The sequence below is a fragment of the Gymnogyps californianus genome, chromosome 15 (assembly GCF_018139145.2).
Source record: "Gymnogyps californianus isolate 813 chromosome 15, ASM1813914v2, whole genome shotgun sequence".
In the NCBI taxonomy this organism is placed as follows: domain Eukaryota; kingdom Metazoa; phylum Chordata; class Aves; order Accipitriformes; family Cathartidae; genus Gymnogyps; species Gymnogyps californianus.
In genome coordinates, this window is record NC_059485.1 from 5,620,260 (window position 1) to 5,637,927 (window position 17,668).

Consider the following 17,668-nt stretch of genomic DNA (forward strand, 5'->3'; position numbering starts at 1 on the left):
TTTTTGGCTTTGCTCACACTGGGGCGACTGACTTGCATAGCTAATAGAAACCGGGAACTGTCTTGTTGGCAGTAGCATGTGCAGATGAGAGATTTGCAGATTGGTGGCAATCATCTAACAGCAGAGTTGTTTGGAACTAGTATTAATGATGGTAACCAGGCTGATCAGTAAATCTTGAGCAAACCTTCGCTTCACTGACTGGCTGCTGCACCACATGCAGCTATTAAAATAGCTTTGAGTTTTCTGTTCTTGCAGAAGAGCAGTAGACTGTGCAGCAAATTCTCTTCTGTGGCCCTGAAACATGATTTTTGTGGTCTAAGCCCAGGCTCAAGGTTCAAAGTAAAATGGAACATCCTGAACAATAGCAGGAAGCCAGAGCCCTCCAGGGCTGCAGTGCCCACAGAGAAGGCCTTGAGAAATGTGTCAGAATAGCACTTAAGAAAATGGCTGGTTTCCTTACCTCTTCCACATGCAGCTGCAGAGACATTTTCAAGAAGAGAAAGGTAGTCTGCCTGTTTGAAGGAGAAAGGTTTACACAGTGCTATCTCTTGTGCTACCTTCCATGTGGGCTGCTGTGTTGTACCCGGCCAACCTCAGCAGGCTCAGGCTGCTGCTGTGAACTGAAGGATTCCCTCCTGCATTCCCCAGAGCACCATTTCTTCCTCTGCGTCTCTCCAGGAGGTGGAGGATGTCATACTTATTGCTTATAAGAGACTGTGCAGGCTGCAGTTCCCTGAATAAATCTTCAGTGCCACCTTGTGGTACAGAAGCTGCAGGTGATGTTTGGGATGTTCTAGCGATGTCCATGCTGTCTCCCCCAGCAACAAAGGTTCCTGTAGAGCCTTTTACTAGCTTTGTCAAGCGTTGCTATAACGTATTTCAAACCTTGGTGCTTCATCCCATAATTAGGGAGAAAAAGTAGCAGTGTATATTATATAGGAGGGACAAGAGAATACTATGGGAAGGGGGGAAGGAACCGGCTGGCAAACAGCTCTGCTCTGCATTGAAATTGATTTAAAATCCTGGCATTTTTGAGAGAATAAAGCCTTCAGACACAAATGTTGCAACTTAGTCTTTACAAAGACTTCTGAGATTCTGCTAGAAGCTGAAGCAGACCCTTTGTAACCAGAATGGGAGTTCAGAGAAGTCTACAGAGACTTATCCTTAAAAGCTCTTTGGACATGGCTGCAAGAAACAGAAGGACATAGATTGCAGTTTTGAAGGATGAGGATGCTTTCTGTGGGGTGCATGGCACTACATCCCCATTGCCTGCCTCTTTTTTTTTTTTTTTTAAGTGCTGTGTATTTCAGGATGTGTGTCCATCCCTTGGTTGTATGACTGGGCAGTTGCAGAACTGTGCTGTCTGCCAAGCCCCGAGAGAAGACTGTAGGGGATCACACAGTGTAAAAGTCCAGATGGTATCTGTGGGAGGTCTGAGTCACTGTGGTGTAGGCTGTGTTTGACACTGCCACCCTGAGGCATCCCAAATGGGTATAAATGTGGAGGTGTGGAAGATGGTTGGGAGGTTCCTAGGATTACCATGGTTTCCTGCAAACCCCACATGTGGGGTAATTGTAGGGTTCTAGGAGGAACTTTTTCTCCTTCTTGCAGAAGCTCAGATGATGATGGGGAAGAAGAATCAGCTGCTCAAGGGAGTAGACAAACACACGATAATCTTTACAGAGTGCACATGCCCAGCCTCTATAGCTGTGGGAGTAGTTATGGCAGTGAGACCAGCATTCCAGCAGCAGCACACACAGTCAGCAATGCTCCCGTCACAGAGTACATGTGAGTATCCCGACAAGAAGGCTGTATTGCGGCTTGTCCAGGTTGCTTCACTCTGATTTCTGTTGTCGCTAAGTGCTATGGGGCTGGCACTTTCGACCAAGCAGTAGAAAGTGATGAAGGATTTTGTCCACAGTGTCGTAAGGCATGTTTTCTGATTGGCATCTCCTGGGAGAAGGGAATAGCTTAAAAGTGCTGCAGTAGAAAGAGTTGTATTAGAGAGCATGCTCCAAAATGTGAACAGCTTTGTCCTGCAGGATTTAGAAATCTGTCTAGAGAAAAGAAGTAGGGAAGTATTGTCTGGGCTCCTTATTACACAATGATTCTGATCACCAGAAGACTTAATTCTTCAGACAGAGCAGTCTTGCCAGAAGATTTTCAGCCTCCTGAGAGACTAAGAGCCAAGACAAAACCTGCAGGCTCTGTCCTTCCACAATATTTGCAGTCAGCTCTGACATCTGCTGCAGTTCAGAGCTACGTAGTCCAGGTGGGATCTTCAGAGCTTTCTACAGAAGCGCCTAACCCTGATCACACTTGGACTACCTTCAGGACCCGTCTTTTTTGGGATGGCACATCATTTTGTTCTTGCCCTTAGACTTTGTCCTCATTTTATCTCCATTTCTGCAGCTTGGCAGCTCTGACGCTGCAGGGAGGCAGATTTTCACATGGACCTATTTTTAAATCACTTGACATGATTCACTGTGGGCCCTTCTGAACAAGAGTGTAAAGATAGTGCTCAATCTGAGGAAAATAATGCTAGTTTTGTGCCCTTGCCTGAAAAAGGGGGACCCAGCTGGCCTGTAAGAAAAGCTTTGAGGGAGACTGACCTGATACGGTAGTTCTGGGGGTGCGTATGCTCTGTCCCATGTCACCATCAGAGACCTTCCCCAGAGAAGCATGGCACGTACCCCCTGTTACCATGTGTGTCTTCCTTTCCTAGGAGCCAGAATGCAAATTTCCAGAACCCCCGTTGCGAGAATACCCCGCTCATTGGCCGGGAGTCCCCACCTCCCTCAGTAAGTCTCTCTTTACTGCTCCTCTCTGCTTCAGCAACTTTGGGGAATACACGTTTACCACTCCTGTATACTCTCAAGGGAGCTGATTGTGCAGCCAAACACAGGATCTGGCCCATAAATGGCAGCAGTTTGAATAGACAAGCCATGTCTCACCTGCCATGGAGAATAAAACCCTGCTATGCTACTTTGGACGTTGCACGTAAAAAGAATAGAACTCAATCTATTAACACTGGTAATCCTATGGGCCCAGTCCTGCCACTACTGAAGTGCATGAGTGTCTTGGTGGGTGACTTCAGCAGGATGATTCACTTGCATGCAGTGTACTTGCTATCTGTGGCATTGGTTCCTCAAGTTTAAAAAGAAACTTGTTAAAACAGTAAATTCAGAGTTATCGCTGAACCTCTCTCCTTAATCTGCGCTAAAGAGATGGTAGGATGAAACCTGTATTTTTTTTTTTGGTTGAGATTTGATTTTTTTTAAATCTTTCTTTCACAACTGTTTTACTTTCTTTAGAATCTATTTTTGTATTTAATTTCCTATGGAGGAAAAAACAAACTTTCATGGAAGGTTTTGGTATTTGGAGTGGCCTGATAGCCATTTCTGTATGCTGGATAAAACATGGGCTTGCCTTCATGTCTGTGTAAGAACTAGATGAATCTTGCCCTCCTTCACTGGATCCTGTAAGCCTTACTTACACCAGAACTTGGAGAACACGCCATCGCAGTGCTCACTAACTTGGTGGTGTGATTACAGAGGATGAGTAATAGCAGGCTTAATAATCAACCAGTCTTCAGGTATACATAAAGAAAATACACTCTGTGGTGCATGGTTCAAATTCATGGGAAGGGGAGGAAGAGGAGGTTGGATGATGGGAGTAGGAATTGTGGTGGAGAAGAGGACATCACATTCATGTTTTCACTTCAAAAGGACCAGTTCATCTTGCTGTAGAGAAAGTGAAAAAGTGGAGAGCTGATCCTTGTCTCTGTACTTGGCCAGACCTCTTTCAACCTTCACAAAGAGTTTTTCCTGATCCCTGGTTGGTACTCTGATCACAAGCTCTGGTAGCATTATCTGCTCCAGCAATGAGGTGGTCCTCAGGAGAAGAGCTGATCTGCTGCACACAGTACAGTGTGGCAAATGCTTTACCGCTGGTGTTTCCTGTAGTAGGAAGGGCACTGTCCCTCTGGTACTGCCAAGGCATACGTTCATTCAATGTCTGTAGACCAAGGTCCTGCTTCTCCTTGCCCTACAGCTCTTCTGCTTCAGAGAAAGCACACTTCTTTCCGCAGGGGCTTTAGTTATGCAAGAAGTTCCCTGGTTCTTCGGTGGCTGTTTGCATTAATACCCTGAGGGGGGATCTGAGTCCTGGTGCCTTAGGCTGGTTTCTGGGAGTAGATGAAGATGAGATTTTTTTTTTTTCCCCAGAGTAACTTGACTTGGCAGCCATCAATATGGGCTATAGGGAAGCGCAGGAGCTGGGGGGGAGGAGGAGAGTGCAGCACTGCACCTATAGACAAGGGGAGCCTCTCCCTAGACAAGGCAAGGAACAGGCTATAGGATAAATGTGTTTTCTGGAGGGACATAGTAAGAGGGGCAGTGGAGAGAAGAAAAATGATGTCTACTCTCATATTGGCAGGCAGCAGGGAAGGGGGCTTTTCTGGGATTTTTGTATTCGCAGCTCTCCCTAGCAGGTGGCTGAAACTGTACTGAGGCAGAAGAAATTGTAACTTTTCATAGCAAATCATCTGTGGGAGGAGAGAGATGAAAAGGGACTACCAATACACGTGTCCCTGCCTCTTTTTGGGAGGGAGGAGAGGAGGATAACCATCCAAATAGGTTATGTCCAGTGGGTGGACAGAGCTGATACATTCCATTTAGCTTTCTGTGAACAGGTGGTGAAAACTAAGATGTGATGATCCTGCTGCATTGTTTGTCCGTTACTTTTCCTGGCTTTTTGTTTGTTTGGTTGTTTTTTTCCTTCTCTCATACCTTCTGTTTTCTCCTTCTTGCCACAGGGCTATTCCCTTAGGGTTGTAGAGCCCACCTTGTCGCTGACACACACCACAGCGTTTCACTTGCTTGCACTGTGTTTTTCATGCACGTTGAGGCTGCACTCTCTTTTTCTCTCTCTCTCTTGCGTCATCACAGTTGTATTTGGCTGCCATGGACAGTAGCAGCCATATGAGCTGGCAGCTTAAGCCCTCGGACAGTGCACGGACATACTGGTAACAGCGCCCGCAAATGGAACAGGTACTGGAAAAAAGGTCCTTCTTGCTCAACCCCTTCTCCACTCCCAACCACTCCCTTCATCCCTGCACTGTTTATCCCAGGCCAGTGCCTTTTATTTCTTCACATTCCTTCCCTCTGCACCTCCCACCCCATTCCCTCCTGCCAAGGGTTAAAATTAAAATCAGTTTTTGCTCTGGTGCAGACTCAACCTTGTAAAGGCTTCTGGTGCACGTTGTGAGGATTATAGGCGCCCATGCCTCACAAAAGCTAACTCACAGCAGCTTCAACTCAGAGTCCACACTTGAGAACGGCTTGAACACTTAGTACTGAGTTTTGCTTGAATGTAGAACTAACCTTGCACTTCAAATGCAAAATAGAAGTTCTCCTGTCACAAGAACCCATTTTCTAGAAGTAAAGAGAACCAATCTAGCGGCTTTTCAGTCGGGACTGGTTGTCTTAATCCAGCTTTTGGCTTCCCTTAGCCCTACTGCTGTTCTGTTTGTCTTGACTGGTCATAACAGCATGTGCCCGAAACCACTGATACTTACCTGCCACAAGCTTTTAGCTCCTCAGTAGGATTTTTAATTTGTTGAAAGATCCTGGCTGGTAATGGTGGCCTGTCCTGAAGAGTTACTTCATTGCCTGTTAGATCTGTGTGCAGCTTCTCCTTTTATCCTTGCATTTAAAGTCGGAAAGGAGCAAGTTTTAAAAAAAAAAAAAAACTTCCCTAAGGGTCCAGACATAAGCACTAAGATCTGTTTCATTCTGTTTCAAAACCTTTTGCTGTTTTGTTTGTTCTGTGTGTGTCCAAATCATCCCATCCATGTCCCACAGGCTCTGTGAACAGGGCCCTCCTACTGCCATTTCACTGTCTGAATTCCTAATGGGGTGTAGTTGCTGTTGATCTCCAAGATAGCCAGTGTTTCTTCCCTCGCAGTGGTCCATGACAAAGCCACGTGCCTACAGAAAGAGTAGGTGGTCTGCATTAGGCCTTGTAGTTTTTTAGCTTGGTTGAATATAGGGTATAATTGGAGCTACTAGGCAACTCACCTGGGATGAAGGACAGTGCTCCTTCAAGGGAACTACAGTCACACAGTAACTGGAAGGTGTTGGTTCCAATTGGAACAGAGGGCCTGTTGCTTTTGGCTCATGCAATCAATGACCTGTATCTTACATTCTGTTCACAGAAATACATGTCCATAAAGCTGCTGTTCCTTCTTTTCTGCTGTTCCTGTTGGGACTTTTGTCAGCCTTGCATTGGATTCCTTTCTGTCATATTGCTGCTTGGTCTGCATTCTTGCTGCCTCTTGCCATTTGTCTGCCTGCCTTGTGACATGCTGGGAAGGGTGCTGTCTTGATGCCCTCTGCCATGGTGCATGAACGCAAACAAACTTGTCTTGAAGCATGGTGCTAGCACCCTTGAAAGGGTCACAACTTTCTTCAGTCTTAAGTCTTGCAAAGACTGCTCTTGGGTGTCAGCTTATGGTGGTTTTTCTGCTTTTTGGTTCCTACAGATGGTATTGTAGTGATGTTAGATGGGTCTATTCCATGAAATAAAATATTGCTTGTCGGGGGCAAGATTCTAGTGTCTTCATTCTGGACTTGAAATCTCCTCTGGGCTGAAACATGACCTGATCTCAGTTTGCACTGTCTTCTGTTTACCGAAGGTCACACCCAGAGTTTAATGTGGCTGTCTGCAGGGCCAAGAAAAAGGCATTACATTCTTTCCAAGACTTTAAAAAAGAACAAAACAAACAGAAGCTCTGTTCTTTTGACTTGGAAAACTTAAGTCCCTTTGAATTCAGAACCCATTGGCTGGAATTGGCTGTTTCCCTGCATCTGGTATCTCCCATACATAATGATACCAAACCCTGTGTGTTTACTGTGCTCTAGCTATTTGAGAGGTGGATCAACCTTTAAGAACTTGAATCCAGAAGCTTTGGTCTTTATTGCATTACCTGAATAGCTCTGGCAGGAAATCAAAGTCAAGGTAGCTGAAGGAGAGATACATGTGGGGTTTTTAACCACAAATAGTAAATGGTTTATACTCGGAGTCATGGTTTCATATGGTAAGTGATCTTCCAGCATAGCTCAGTTAGCTGTGAAGTACTCATGGTCTGCACAGTTCACAGGAGTTGGTAGAATTTATAGTCTCTAAAATTAACTGATTATTCCCATTAACTTTTTTTTGCAACCAATGATTCCTTTGTGCACAGGCTATATGTGTTAAGCACCTAACTAGTATGTGCTGGCAAACCATACCTATGAAAGTTTATACCTTCAGCAAGGCTGAATGTGAAGGAGAGACTTTTTTTTTTCTTTGGAGAAAAACAAAAATGAACTTGTGTGCAATCAGCTGTGTTTGTCCTAGCTGACTGGTAAGTGTCTGAGAGGTGTGCTGTGTTGAATAGCACAAGCCACCAGAAGAAACGGTAACAAGTCTTTTAGGTACTCTTTTTAGGGTAGCTGACAGTGTGGTGAAGGTATGGGTTGAAACTTGTCCTCTGTGCTGTTTTTGAAAGGGTAAATGAGGGTGTATAGGCACATGGGTACTTCCAGCGAGAGTACTGGAAGAATGACTGCATTGTGCATGTTCTTTAACCTTCTATGAAAGCTCCTCTTTAAAGGAAACTAAATGCAACTGTATACCTTACAGCTGTGTCAGGCACTGTATCCAGGTTACCTCAGAGTAGAGTCCAAGACCTCCTTGGCTCTGAATTGTGCTCAGGCTTTGTCTTTAGAATTACTTTTTAAAGGAGCTAAAGACTTAGTTATTTTAACTATGGGTAATATAGTTTGGTTTCATATCCATGTGACTGGCAAGTGTCTGCTGATACATCTTCATCTGCTGGCCTGTCCAGATGTTGGGATCTGTGTATTCCACAGCATCTTTCCTCTGCTTCTCAGCAGAGGATGCACTGAAGAACTTGGATGAGGGATTACTGTCAACAGCATGTGGAGCAAAGCATTTGTACATGGAGTCTAATGCAGTGACTGAAGATCCAGTGCATGCTGATAGAGCTGTGCTGGTTACGAGAGGTGCGCAGTGAAGTGTTAGCTCTCTGCTTCCAGGTTTCAATCGTACTTATCGTGGTCATTAAAAATACACTGTATCAGGAGTAACTGGTTCAAACTGTAATGGGAAACGGTACAAAGGCACAAAAATCCTGAGTTAAGGAGAGAACATCAGCCCTAACTCTGACTACTCTGAGTCTTGATTTGTTCCTTGTGGTGGATTGCAGGTAGGTTTGAATGTAAAATGCCCTCTGCTTGACTGTCCAAATCTCCTGTTCCTGATTACTTTGTTTTAGTGACACTTAAACAACTGTGGGCTGTTTTCTTGGTGGAGGAAGGAGTGAATTCTTTTTGACTTCTCCCTCCATGGTGGGTGTACTTTTTACATCCTTGAAATGCAGTTCATCAAGTGGCCCTTCTTGATTTTAATGCTCTAAAGAAAGTTGATGTTGCATGTTGTGTGCTGAACCTGTATGACTTGTCCAGGAAGATGCACAATAACCTTCTGTGATCTGAGATTTTTTTTTCTAAATACTTCTTACAGAACCTTAGCGCCTGGAAGTTCTCTGTTCATAATCATCTCCTATCACATGTCACCATACAGAATACAAATGGAAAATGAGCAATCAAATGCATTTTTCCTTCTAAGACCCTCTTCTTAGCATGATGTTTGGCTGGTAATTTCAGCATTGCACTACCTGAAACGTACCCTACTTACTCTGTGAGAAAGTTCTCTGACTTCTAAGCCTCCCTGAGCCTGTTGGGTTAGTCTCATATGTTTTAATAATGCCCTAAACTTTATTTCTGAAACAGTAATCACAGTTAATAAACTGTATAGAATATAGTCCTTAAACTGGCTCAGCTTGCTATTTTCTACCTTTTTCCTTCTCACTGACAAAAAATACATCTTAAAAAGAGAAAGAACAGGTGTACCCTTTGTCTTCTAAATATAGATGCCATTTCTAGGCCAGAGTTTTATATTAAGATCCATGTTCTGCAGAAAGTTTTCCAATTATGGAAGACGCTAAAAGATGAGTGTGCAAATAAGCCGCAGGTGTCTTCATCTTGTGCCAACGGGGTCAGCTCTGCCAAAGGAGCAGTTTCTGTCTTCTATTGTGCAGAGGTTCAGCCCGGGTCAGTCTTTGAAGGAAAACTGATAAAATACTGTTGATTCTCTGAAAACCCCTTTGGACAGCTGAGCTTTTGAGAGCCTAAAGATGCCTAATAATGTTCTTTCCCGGTGGGCAAGATAAATCATACCTCCTGGTGTGGAACTGCCTTTCAGTTGTCTCTTTGCCAGCTTAACTGGCTATTTTATGTGGTTCAGTTTTAAAGGTGATAAAAAGTCAGTGTGCTGAAGAGCACTCTTGGGAAGTAAGATGTGGGTATTATAGAATTATTCAAGCTCCGGCTGGTAGAAAAAGAGGAATAAAATGTCTGTCCTCGTTGCTTGGTTGTTAGTATCATAGTAGCAGAATCCCAGAAGCAGTAATGTGGTCATGATGAAGGCATTGAACACATTGGCATAGAGAGACAAAGTCTTTTGTTCTTACTGCTGGGTTTTATTTACATGCTTTTCAGCTCGTTATTGAAAGCTGAATGGCATATGTTACCTCAGTAGCTTCTGGGAGCTGTTTTGGATTACCTTGCTTAGAATAAAAAAGAAAATAAGAAAAAACAACCCCCCCAAAAAAAACAAAACAACCTCTCATCTTTCTAATTTTCTTTTCTCACCCCTAAGCTGGAGTCTTGTCTACTACTGCACAGTACGCAGGTTGGATCCCAAGCCACAGTGGATTATTACCCATCTGATAACTGTTAGCTAATATCATCTTGTTTGATGGCAGCCTGTTTCCAGCCTGGCAGGGTCTGTTCTTTCTTGGGCATAAATTGTTCAGAGATTCATTCTTCCACACTTTTCTTTCAAACTGCCCATCTGTGATGCATGCAGTCTTCTGATGCCCTCATTGCCATAAAATGCAATGTGAAAATGCAGTGCACACCCGTTTTCTTTTCAACCTCCTTTTCTGGCATGGTTGAAAGCAATAACATGACTAAGAGAGGATGAAGGTGTGAGGTGGGTTTTTACATCTGCATCATTTCCATTTCCCTCTCTTCTCCTAAGTGAAGTATGGCATATTTCCTCTCAATGACTATTGGATTTCCTTCTCTGTAGAGAGCTTGGATAAATCATTAGCCCATCTGCACTGACCTGGCCAGCATCCTTGCAGCAGGCTTGACAGTATGTTATTCAGAGTGGACTATGCAGCAGCTCCTTGATGTGCTTGCTGTAAATACAGACCATTTTATGCTCAGAAAGGTCATAATCTGTGGTTCTGTGTTTACATTAGTCATTCTGACTTACTTTTCTGTTCTGTTTGTTTTGTTTTTTTGTCTTGTCTTCCTCCAGTACACCTCCAGCATGAGAGCCAAATACCTCGCCACCAACCAACCTCGTCCAGATGCTGGCAGTGTGCATTAAAATGAAAAAACAAAAGCAAAAAAACAAAACCCACATGTGCAGTCAGACTAAATGTGCCAACTGCTGTGCCCCTGTGCTGTCCTCGTAGAACAACCTGCTGTTCTGCCCAAAATCCAGTGCAGCTCCTTCTGTTTCTCCAGTCCAGACCACCCCTCCAACCCGGTGCCTGCCTACTGGAGTGGAAGCCCCTTTTGAATTTAAGCCTTCACCTTGTTGTACCTGATGTGTGAGAGAGCGCAAGCACGTGCAGGCAAGCAACTGAGAGCACCCAGGCAAGAAACTGGGTCCACCTGCCTGGGGGCCAACTTATTAGAGTAGCCTATCAGAAAAAGTAGGTGAATATCTTCTGCCCCCTTTTTTCCCCTTCTGTTCCCTAGAGGGACTCGGTGAAAGATGGTGGTAGATCATCTTCACTTCTGCAGTGGGATCAGCAGTCTGTCAAACGCTGAAGAAGTATAGGCTCGGTGCCTATGACTAGCGTACAACGAGGGAATGCTGAGTCAAGGCACAATGCAGCATTTTGGTGGGAGTCCTCTGGTCCGGTGCCCTGCGTGAGGGAGGAGGGAAACTCCTGCCTCATGGTGTCACTGCATATCCACTGTAATGTGGGAGCCTGGGGCTCTGCTAGAGCAAACCATTCCACTACCCTGGTTAACTTTTTAAAAAAGATCCATTAAGAAAATGCCTTTTTCTTTCCCACTAAATCTAGCATGTGAATTCTTGAGGAGGAGCAGGGGGTCCCAGCACCAATCAACTACCTTGTCCATTGCTCTGAACCTGACCTCTCTGCTCCATCAGGGAAGCGCAGGTACCTGCAGATGGCATTCTGGGTGCTGCCTTTACAAGGCCGACACACAGATCAAACAGGAGCCAGCCACCCACTTGGTGCCAAATTCTTCCAGGAAAAGACTTGTAAGACTTTACGGGGGGGTATTTTTGCACTAAAGAGTTTCAGCTCTCTGATGCTAGATCTTATGGGACAGTCAGCTTGCAAAAGCAAGAGAGACTGGAAGCACCAATGGATTTATAGCAAATGCAAGCTCTCCCTGCAGGAGTGACCTGTGAACTCTGCTGGACTTTTTATTTTCTTTTTTTTTTTTCTTAAAATAATCATAATTTACAGCACAGGGTTGCTGAACTGGCATTGAAGGAGGTTTTTGGAGCCTCAGTCCTAACAAACTCACAAGATCGCCAGTATGTCGTCTTCTGTGTTCCAGAGTCAGAAACCCAAATGACATCTGGAGAACATTGTGACTGTCAGAACAGGTTTTTATTTTATTCTGTTTTATTTCATTTTGTTTTTCAAGGCACATTGCTAACCACTATCTGACCATATTAAGGCACATGTAAGGTATTTTTCTAGACATGAGGCAGAACAAGGCTTGCAAAGAGGCAGCTGGGTGCCTGCAGAGGGCAACATCCTCCATTGGTGCTGTACTTTCCACTGAAGAGCAGTGCTCCAAAGGGCACTGACAGCTTCCTACTGGAAGAGGAGACTGCCTCTTGGGAGGTACTGTCAAGTACTGCCCTTTCAGTAGGGTAACTATGATGTTCCTTTTTGTCTTTTTACCTCTGAGCAGGGGCATCTTAGTGTAGCTGCTGAGCATTATATTAAATAACTGGTAGAGGAAATAGTGGGAAACATCTCTCAAACTGGAGTTGAGCCATTGGCAGAGGCAGTTAGTCTTCACCTCAGTGATGTTCAGACTCGGTGTCTGCTGACCCCACGTTTGCTGTACGGGGCACAGAATCTACCAATCTGCCTTTACTCAAGTCAGTTGCCTTCTTGCAGTGAGGTAGGAATTGCTCCTAGCAGGTAGCTAACCAGGATGATGGTATCTCCTGTAAAATGGTACCAGCTCTGTGGAAGAGCAAGCTTTGAGACTCCTCTTAAGATAGAAACCACTAACAGACTGCAAAAGCTGTAGGCAAGCTATTTCCATTCAAAGGAGTGAGGGAGACGGGGAGGAGGCAGCACCATGCAGACAGGAAGAGAAGGTTTTGGAGAAAACTTCACACTTCGCCGTAAATCTCTGGGAGCAGGATTTTCTTGCTCAGGACTGAGTATGCCTTTTCAGACATGTTTGATGGGCTTCACACTGAAACATACCTCTGTGTTATCAAATAACAAGGGCAGGGAAACGTAGTCACAGGTGGTATTGGAGGGACACTGTGGCTCATGAGCACTGGGTTTTCCACCCTGTCTTAAAGCCTACCAGGAGACCCAGGTGTGCAAGCATGTGGCATGGTTAGCTTGGAGGGCCTGAAGCATGCAACTGCTATCTGGGGGGAACTGAACCTTCCACTCGCTTTGAAGAAAGAAGCAAGAGCCATATAATCTTTATTAAGACTGAGTTGTTCTGCCATCATCTCTCCTTGCAAGGATGTGCTCGGATTGCCACTTACACTATCAGTTTTAGGGGAGCTGCCCTAAAATCTGTGGCCCAGTCCTACTCGTTGAAGGCAAGTGTTTTGAAGGCTGGAGTGTGTGGGGAACCCTGTGAAAACAAGTGCTTCTGTATATTGACTTTTTTGTATACAGAATGCATCCTGAACATGCATGTCACTGCGCTTTGGGTTGGATCTAAATTGTCACAGTGGTATTGTCTGTGCCAGCAGGGATAACGGGGGAGCAAGCCTATGCCTTTTTGTTTGCAGCATCTAATGGAGCAGCCACCTTGACCTGCTTCCTTCCAAGGTTTGGCATAGCCACTTGTAACACCCAGAACAACTTCTGACAATGTTTGGGGCTTGCAGCAAGGCACAGATGTGGAGATATGTGCTCTGTGACTTCAAAATATAACTGGAAAGAATGTTACGGAGATAATTTTGCTCTCTGGAGGCCAGCATAACGTGACTGCAGTGTGAGCTGTGTACCTTTGTCCAGCCAGCACTTCCTTTACTTGACATGGATATTGCACTTTCGTAAAGCATCCTGGAACTCTGCTGCCCCGCTGCATGCTGTGCAGAGCGCTGGATAGGAAACACAGACAAATGGGTTTCTTTTGGTTTATTATTATTATTACTACTTTTTTTTTTTTTACTGGAACCTTGAGCAACAGTGTGGCATTTCTGCAGGCTGGTCTGAACAGATCTGCTGAAGAACAGATGGCCTTTGCCTATTCTTATGGCTGCGACATAATCAGTCTCATCCATATGGTCACATTTTGTCTGAGGAGTGGGCTTTCAAAAGCCAAGATCTCCCAGACTCTGTGCCTCCCTCTCGGGTGAACAGCAGGTGCTATCTGGCGAAGACTCATCTGTTCTAGATGGCATTCATGGTTGAGGGAGTCCAAACTCTTCAAGCTGTAGGAGGTAAAGCTGTAGAGACTTCTCTCTCTTCCATTGTGTGTCTCTGTTTTTAATGTGACAAAATACCAAGGCCATATCACTTGGTGTGTCCCAGCTGACCTTATTGGAACATTACTCATGTTACTGGTTGCTAGCAAAAGGGTCCAGAATTCAGGGGAGATGAGATTGGCCTCTGGACACCTCGCTGACTGCAAAATGGAAGGCAGCTTGCCCGGTTGAAGGTGACTGCATTGGTGAAGACACTTCATGTTACTTTTTCAGAAGCACAAATGTGGTCATTGGCTTGTCTGGTTGGCTTGGTTTATTTCCACTGCATCATCATGTGTGAATGACACTTTCTTTTGGAACTGAGAACTCTTCCAAGCACACAAACATCTCCACAATGTGAAATGTAAATAGCATGTTGGACTCTTGTGTCCAGTGTTCAAGACTGCATTATAATTGTAAAGGAAATCGAATCAAGACTTGGCTGTGAATTTCTTGTGCTGTCTTGGGAATATAACTGTAGTGTTTGTATCCTGTATGTATTATTAAACTGAGTTCATTTTATGTGCTGATAAAAGGGTTCAAGCTAAGATTTTTAGCGTGCATCCATGTATCCAAATGTGAAGGATGGAGTGCTCCCTTCCCCTCCTGTCCTTTTTAAGTTTTCTCCATTTGATAGGCGTTAATTTTCCGTGTACAGTCATCTCAGCCAAGATGCAAGGATGTTCATTTGAGTGCTTTGAGGGGGACACAGTGCATGGGGTTTTAAGTGATCCGAAGTTAGGATTTCCATAGCAGTTCCCTGAAAATATATGGAAAATCTGGCCTTTCTGAGAGTAAACTGTTTCTCAGGGGGCTGCTTAGCCATCGCTCATGAGAGCTTTGGGTGCTGCAGGGTGATAGCAGACAGGAGTGGGTGAATGCCCGTAAGAGCAAGGTACAGGTACCTGTGTGGATAAACCCATGCTTCACTTCTGGTCCCACCTTCTCTTCCTTCTCGCAGCAACTGAAATACCATGCTGAGCCCTTTGAAAAAGAGGGAAGTGTCTTGGCTTGTTGATTCTAGCCACCCCACCGGATTCAGGAGTAGATGAAGTGGGTGGGTTTTCCTTTAGCTAGGGAGAGGAGCTGTCTTTGAAGTACTTCCTACCTGGGGACCAAGTAGAAGCCAGGCTCTTCCCCAACTCAACAAGTCTGTTAGTGTAACTCAGTGAACATCTCTGGGTGGGAGGGGAAAAGCCCTCCAGGGAGATACCAAGGAATAGATCTAATGCCTTGAGAGAAGAGACCTGACAAGACTTAATCTGTACCTTTAACCAGGTGGCTTCTTTCATCACAGCCTACTCCCCTTTTCTAGAAATTATTTGTGTGCATGCTATGGATGGCTTCTCTAGTCATTCCAGGAGGCCCAGCAGAAGTGTGGGGTGTTTTGGTAGCAGTTCCTAGATGGCTAGCAAGTCATCTGTGCTTTTGGGGGGAGTGGGATCTCCTGCCAAGCCGTGATGGTGAGCGTGTTGCCCAGATGGGAGAGAGAAGGGGTGGGTTACTGGTGGTCTGGAGCTCCCAGGTGCTCACCCAGCCCCTGTGGCTGCATGCATGAACAAAGTGGAACATAAATTGATGTACAACCAGAAGGTTCAAAATATTCCTTTCCTAAAGAGGATAACTGTAGCATGAAGCTCTTAGGTGCTCTGCATATTTGATACCACATTGCTCCTCACTATGCAATTCCCGACTCCTTCCTTCCTGTTCCTCCTCTAATCTTACACCAAGACTTCTCCAGTGGCCTCTGCCCAGGAGGCCACTGAAGTCCCAGAAAAGCTGTATTTCTTTCATTGTCCTCTGCATTGGGTCCAGCTGCCCAGCCGTCACATCGCGTGCCTCAGGTCCCTTGTTAACGGGAGGCCCCGTGAGTTTTATTCACATCGTTCAGAGGGAAGTTTATTTTCTTGGACACTGTGCACAGAAACCTAATGGTGAACATGTACCTGGCCTTTTTGTAACTTTTCTGTTTTTTCTTCTTAACCATAATGGTTGTATATCATACCACTTTATATACATATATAATATATAAATATATATAATTTTTTTTAAAACTTTGGACCTGCTAGTTTCTTTCAAGTGTTCCTGCACTTACCCAAAATGTTTTTAAATTGTGAGGGTTAAAGAGGATTGAGCCCATTTTTGTATCTTTACTTTTAATTCTGTAGTTCTATTGATTGTAATGTAGCTATTTTTTACTGTAACTTTTTGGTTTGCAAATACTAAACAAAAAAATGTAATTTCTGTGGTTTCTATTCAGCTTGGGTTTCATGTTTTAAAAATAAACAATTTAAAACCACTGTTCCTATTTATTGATTCTTATTTTCTCTCTCTTTTTTTTTTTTCCTTGTTCATAAACCTGCCTGAATTTTTGTTACTTTTCATACATTGTGGCAGATCCATGAAGTGAGGATGGGTAATAGAGCCATAAAGTCTAATAGCTAGTAGAGGGTGGGAGGAATAGGAACGCGAGTGCCCTGTACTACAGAAATCAAATTATTAGTGTCAGTCCTGCTGTGTGAGACGAAGTGTGTGCACAGGTATTAGCAGGGCTGCTTTCTTCCTTTGCGTATAGGTCTCAGCCTAATCTGGTTGCTGCTAGAAATCATAGACTTTGGGATTTCTAATCCAATTTGAAGACTGGACTGTTAAAACTGAATTGGACAGCTTCAAAAGAACCTCTGAAGGAAATGATGGATGCGGAGATTTCCTCCAGAGGAAGCTGCGCTAATCCTGCTTTAGAAACGATGTGGCTTGTGCCCCTCCTGAGCGGTCTGCGGCTGGGGGCCTGGGAGGGCGAGGTGTCACAGGGGGGAGCCTGGATGGGGGCACGGAGCCGGGCTGGTGCCTGCTGCGGGGCCGTCCTCGTACCAGGGACCTTCGGTACGAGGCACCGCTGCAGAAGATGCTGGAGCAGCTAGGGGATGCGGACATCAGCCTGTGGAGATGTTCACCCTTATGCAGGGTGCCATGGTGTGGGTGACCCCCTCAAGCCCCCTCTGCCTCTTTTCTTACGCTGCACTGGAGCAGCAGTGAATGCAAGCGGTTCATTGTCACCAGCAGAAGTACAAGTAGTGTGGAAAAATGGTATGGGAGGGTACGCCACCAGCTCAGCCGCTGCAAAGGCGTCCCTCTTCAGGAGACGATGAAACGTATGTATGTGCCTTCAGTAGCATCATGCAGGGAGCTGGCGGAGCTGGTGCAGCTCAGCATGGGCTCATCTTTCTCGGCTCTGCCTTAGGCTATCCTGAGTTTCTTTGTAGTTCTTCGTTTGTACTGTTCTCTGATCGCAGGCCCACTCTGCTGCATCTCTATCAAGTAGTGAACTAAAACCTTTACCTTCCTGCAATTCTCTTGATCTGTTTTCTGCCCAATCCTGCCAGTCATATTGAGGGATTGGTCTCCTGCCTCCGTCCTGCGCTGTTCTTGCCCCTGACCTCAGCCTATCCCTTACCAACTGTGGGTCTTTGGGAAACTCCACAAAGTTTTTGGTGGTAAAGCCAAACAGCATCTCCTGCTGCTGGAGGCCCCCGCGCCTGAACTCGCCCCCTAGGACAAGAGCTGGGGGGAGTGAAGCAGCTCCTCGTGCAGGAGTGTGGGTCTTTTGGGGGAAGAGGAAACAACTGTGGGGTGGGAAGGGGCATGGAAAAGCCCCTTGGCAGGGTTTGGTGACAGCAGATAGCTCCAGCAGTGCTGATTGCTCTTGATCCGACTGCACGTTAAAGCAGAAAGGTCCCAAACTACCCAGTGATGCTGTAAGGACCAGGCTGACAGTCCTGGGTGTCACTACAAAGCAGCTGAG

At 45.2% G+C, this 17,668-nt stretch overlaps 1 protein-coding gene across 2 annotated transcripts in view; it reads left to right on the top strand.

Moving 5' to 3' along the window:
- TTYH3 (tweety family member 3) overlaps positions 1–16,166 on the top strand; it is an 80,027-nt gene extending 63,861 nt beyond the window's left edge. Inside the window, exons 12-15 of one of the 2 annotated variants that reach the window (XM_050905814.1) lie at positions 1,612–1,788; positions 2,726–2,801; positions 4,950–5,051; positions 10,456–10,516. In XM_050905814.1, the coding sequence (XP_050761771.1) occupies positions 1,612–1,788; positions 2,726–2,801; positions 4,950–5,030 (334 nt within the window). In that variant the 3' untranslated portion in view covers positions 5,031–5,051; positions 10,456–10,516. Of the gene's footprint in view, positions 1–1,611; positions 1,789–2,725; positions 2,802–4,949; positions 5,052–10,455 lie in introns of both variants that reach the window. The other variant, XM_050905815.1, reaches the window with a different exon arrangement.
- Positions 16,167–17,668: the final 1,502 nt, after the last annotated feature.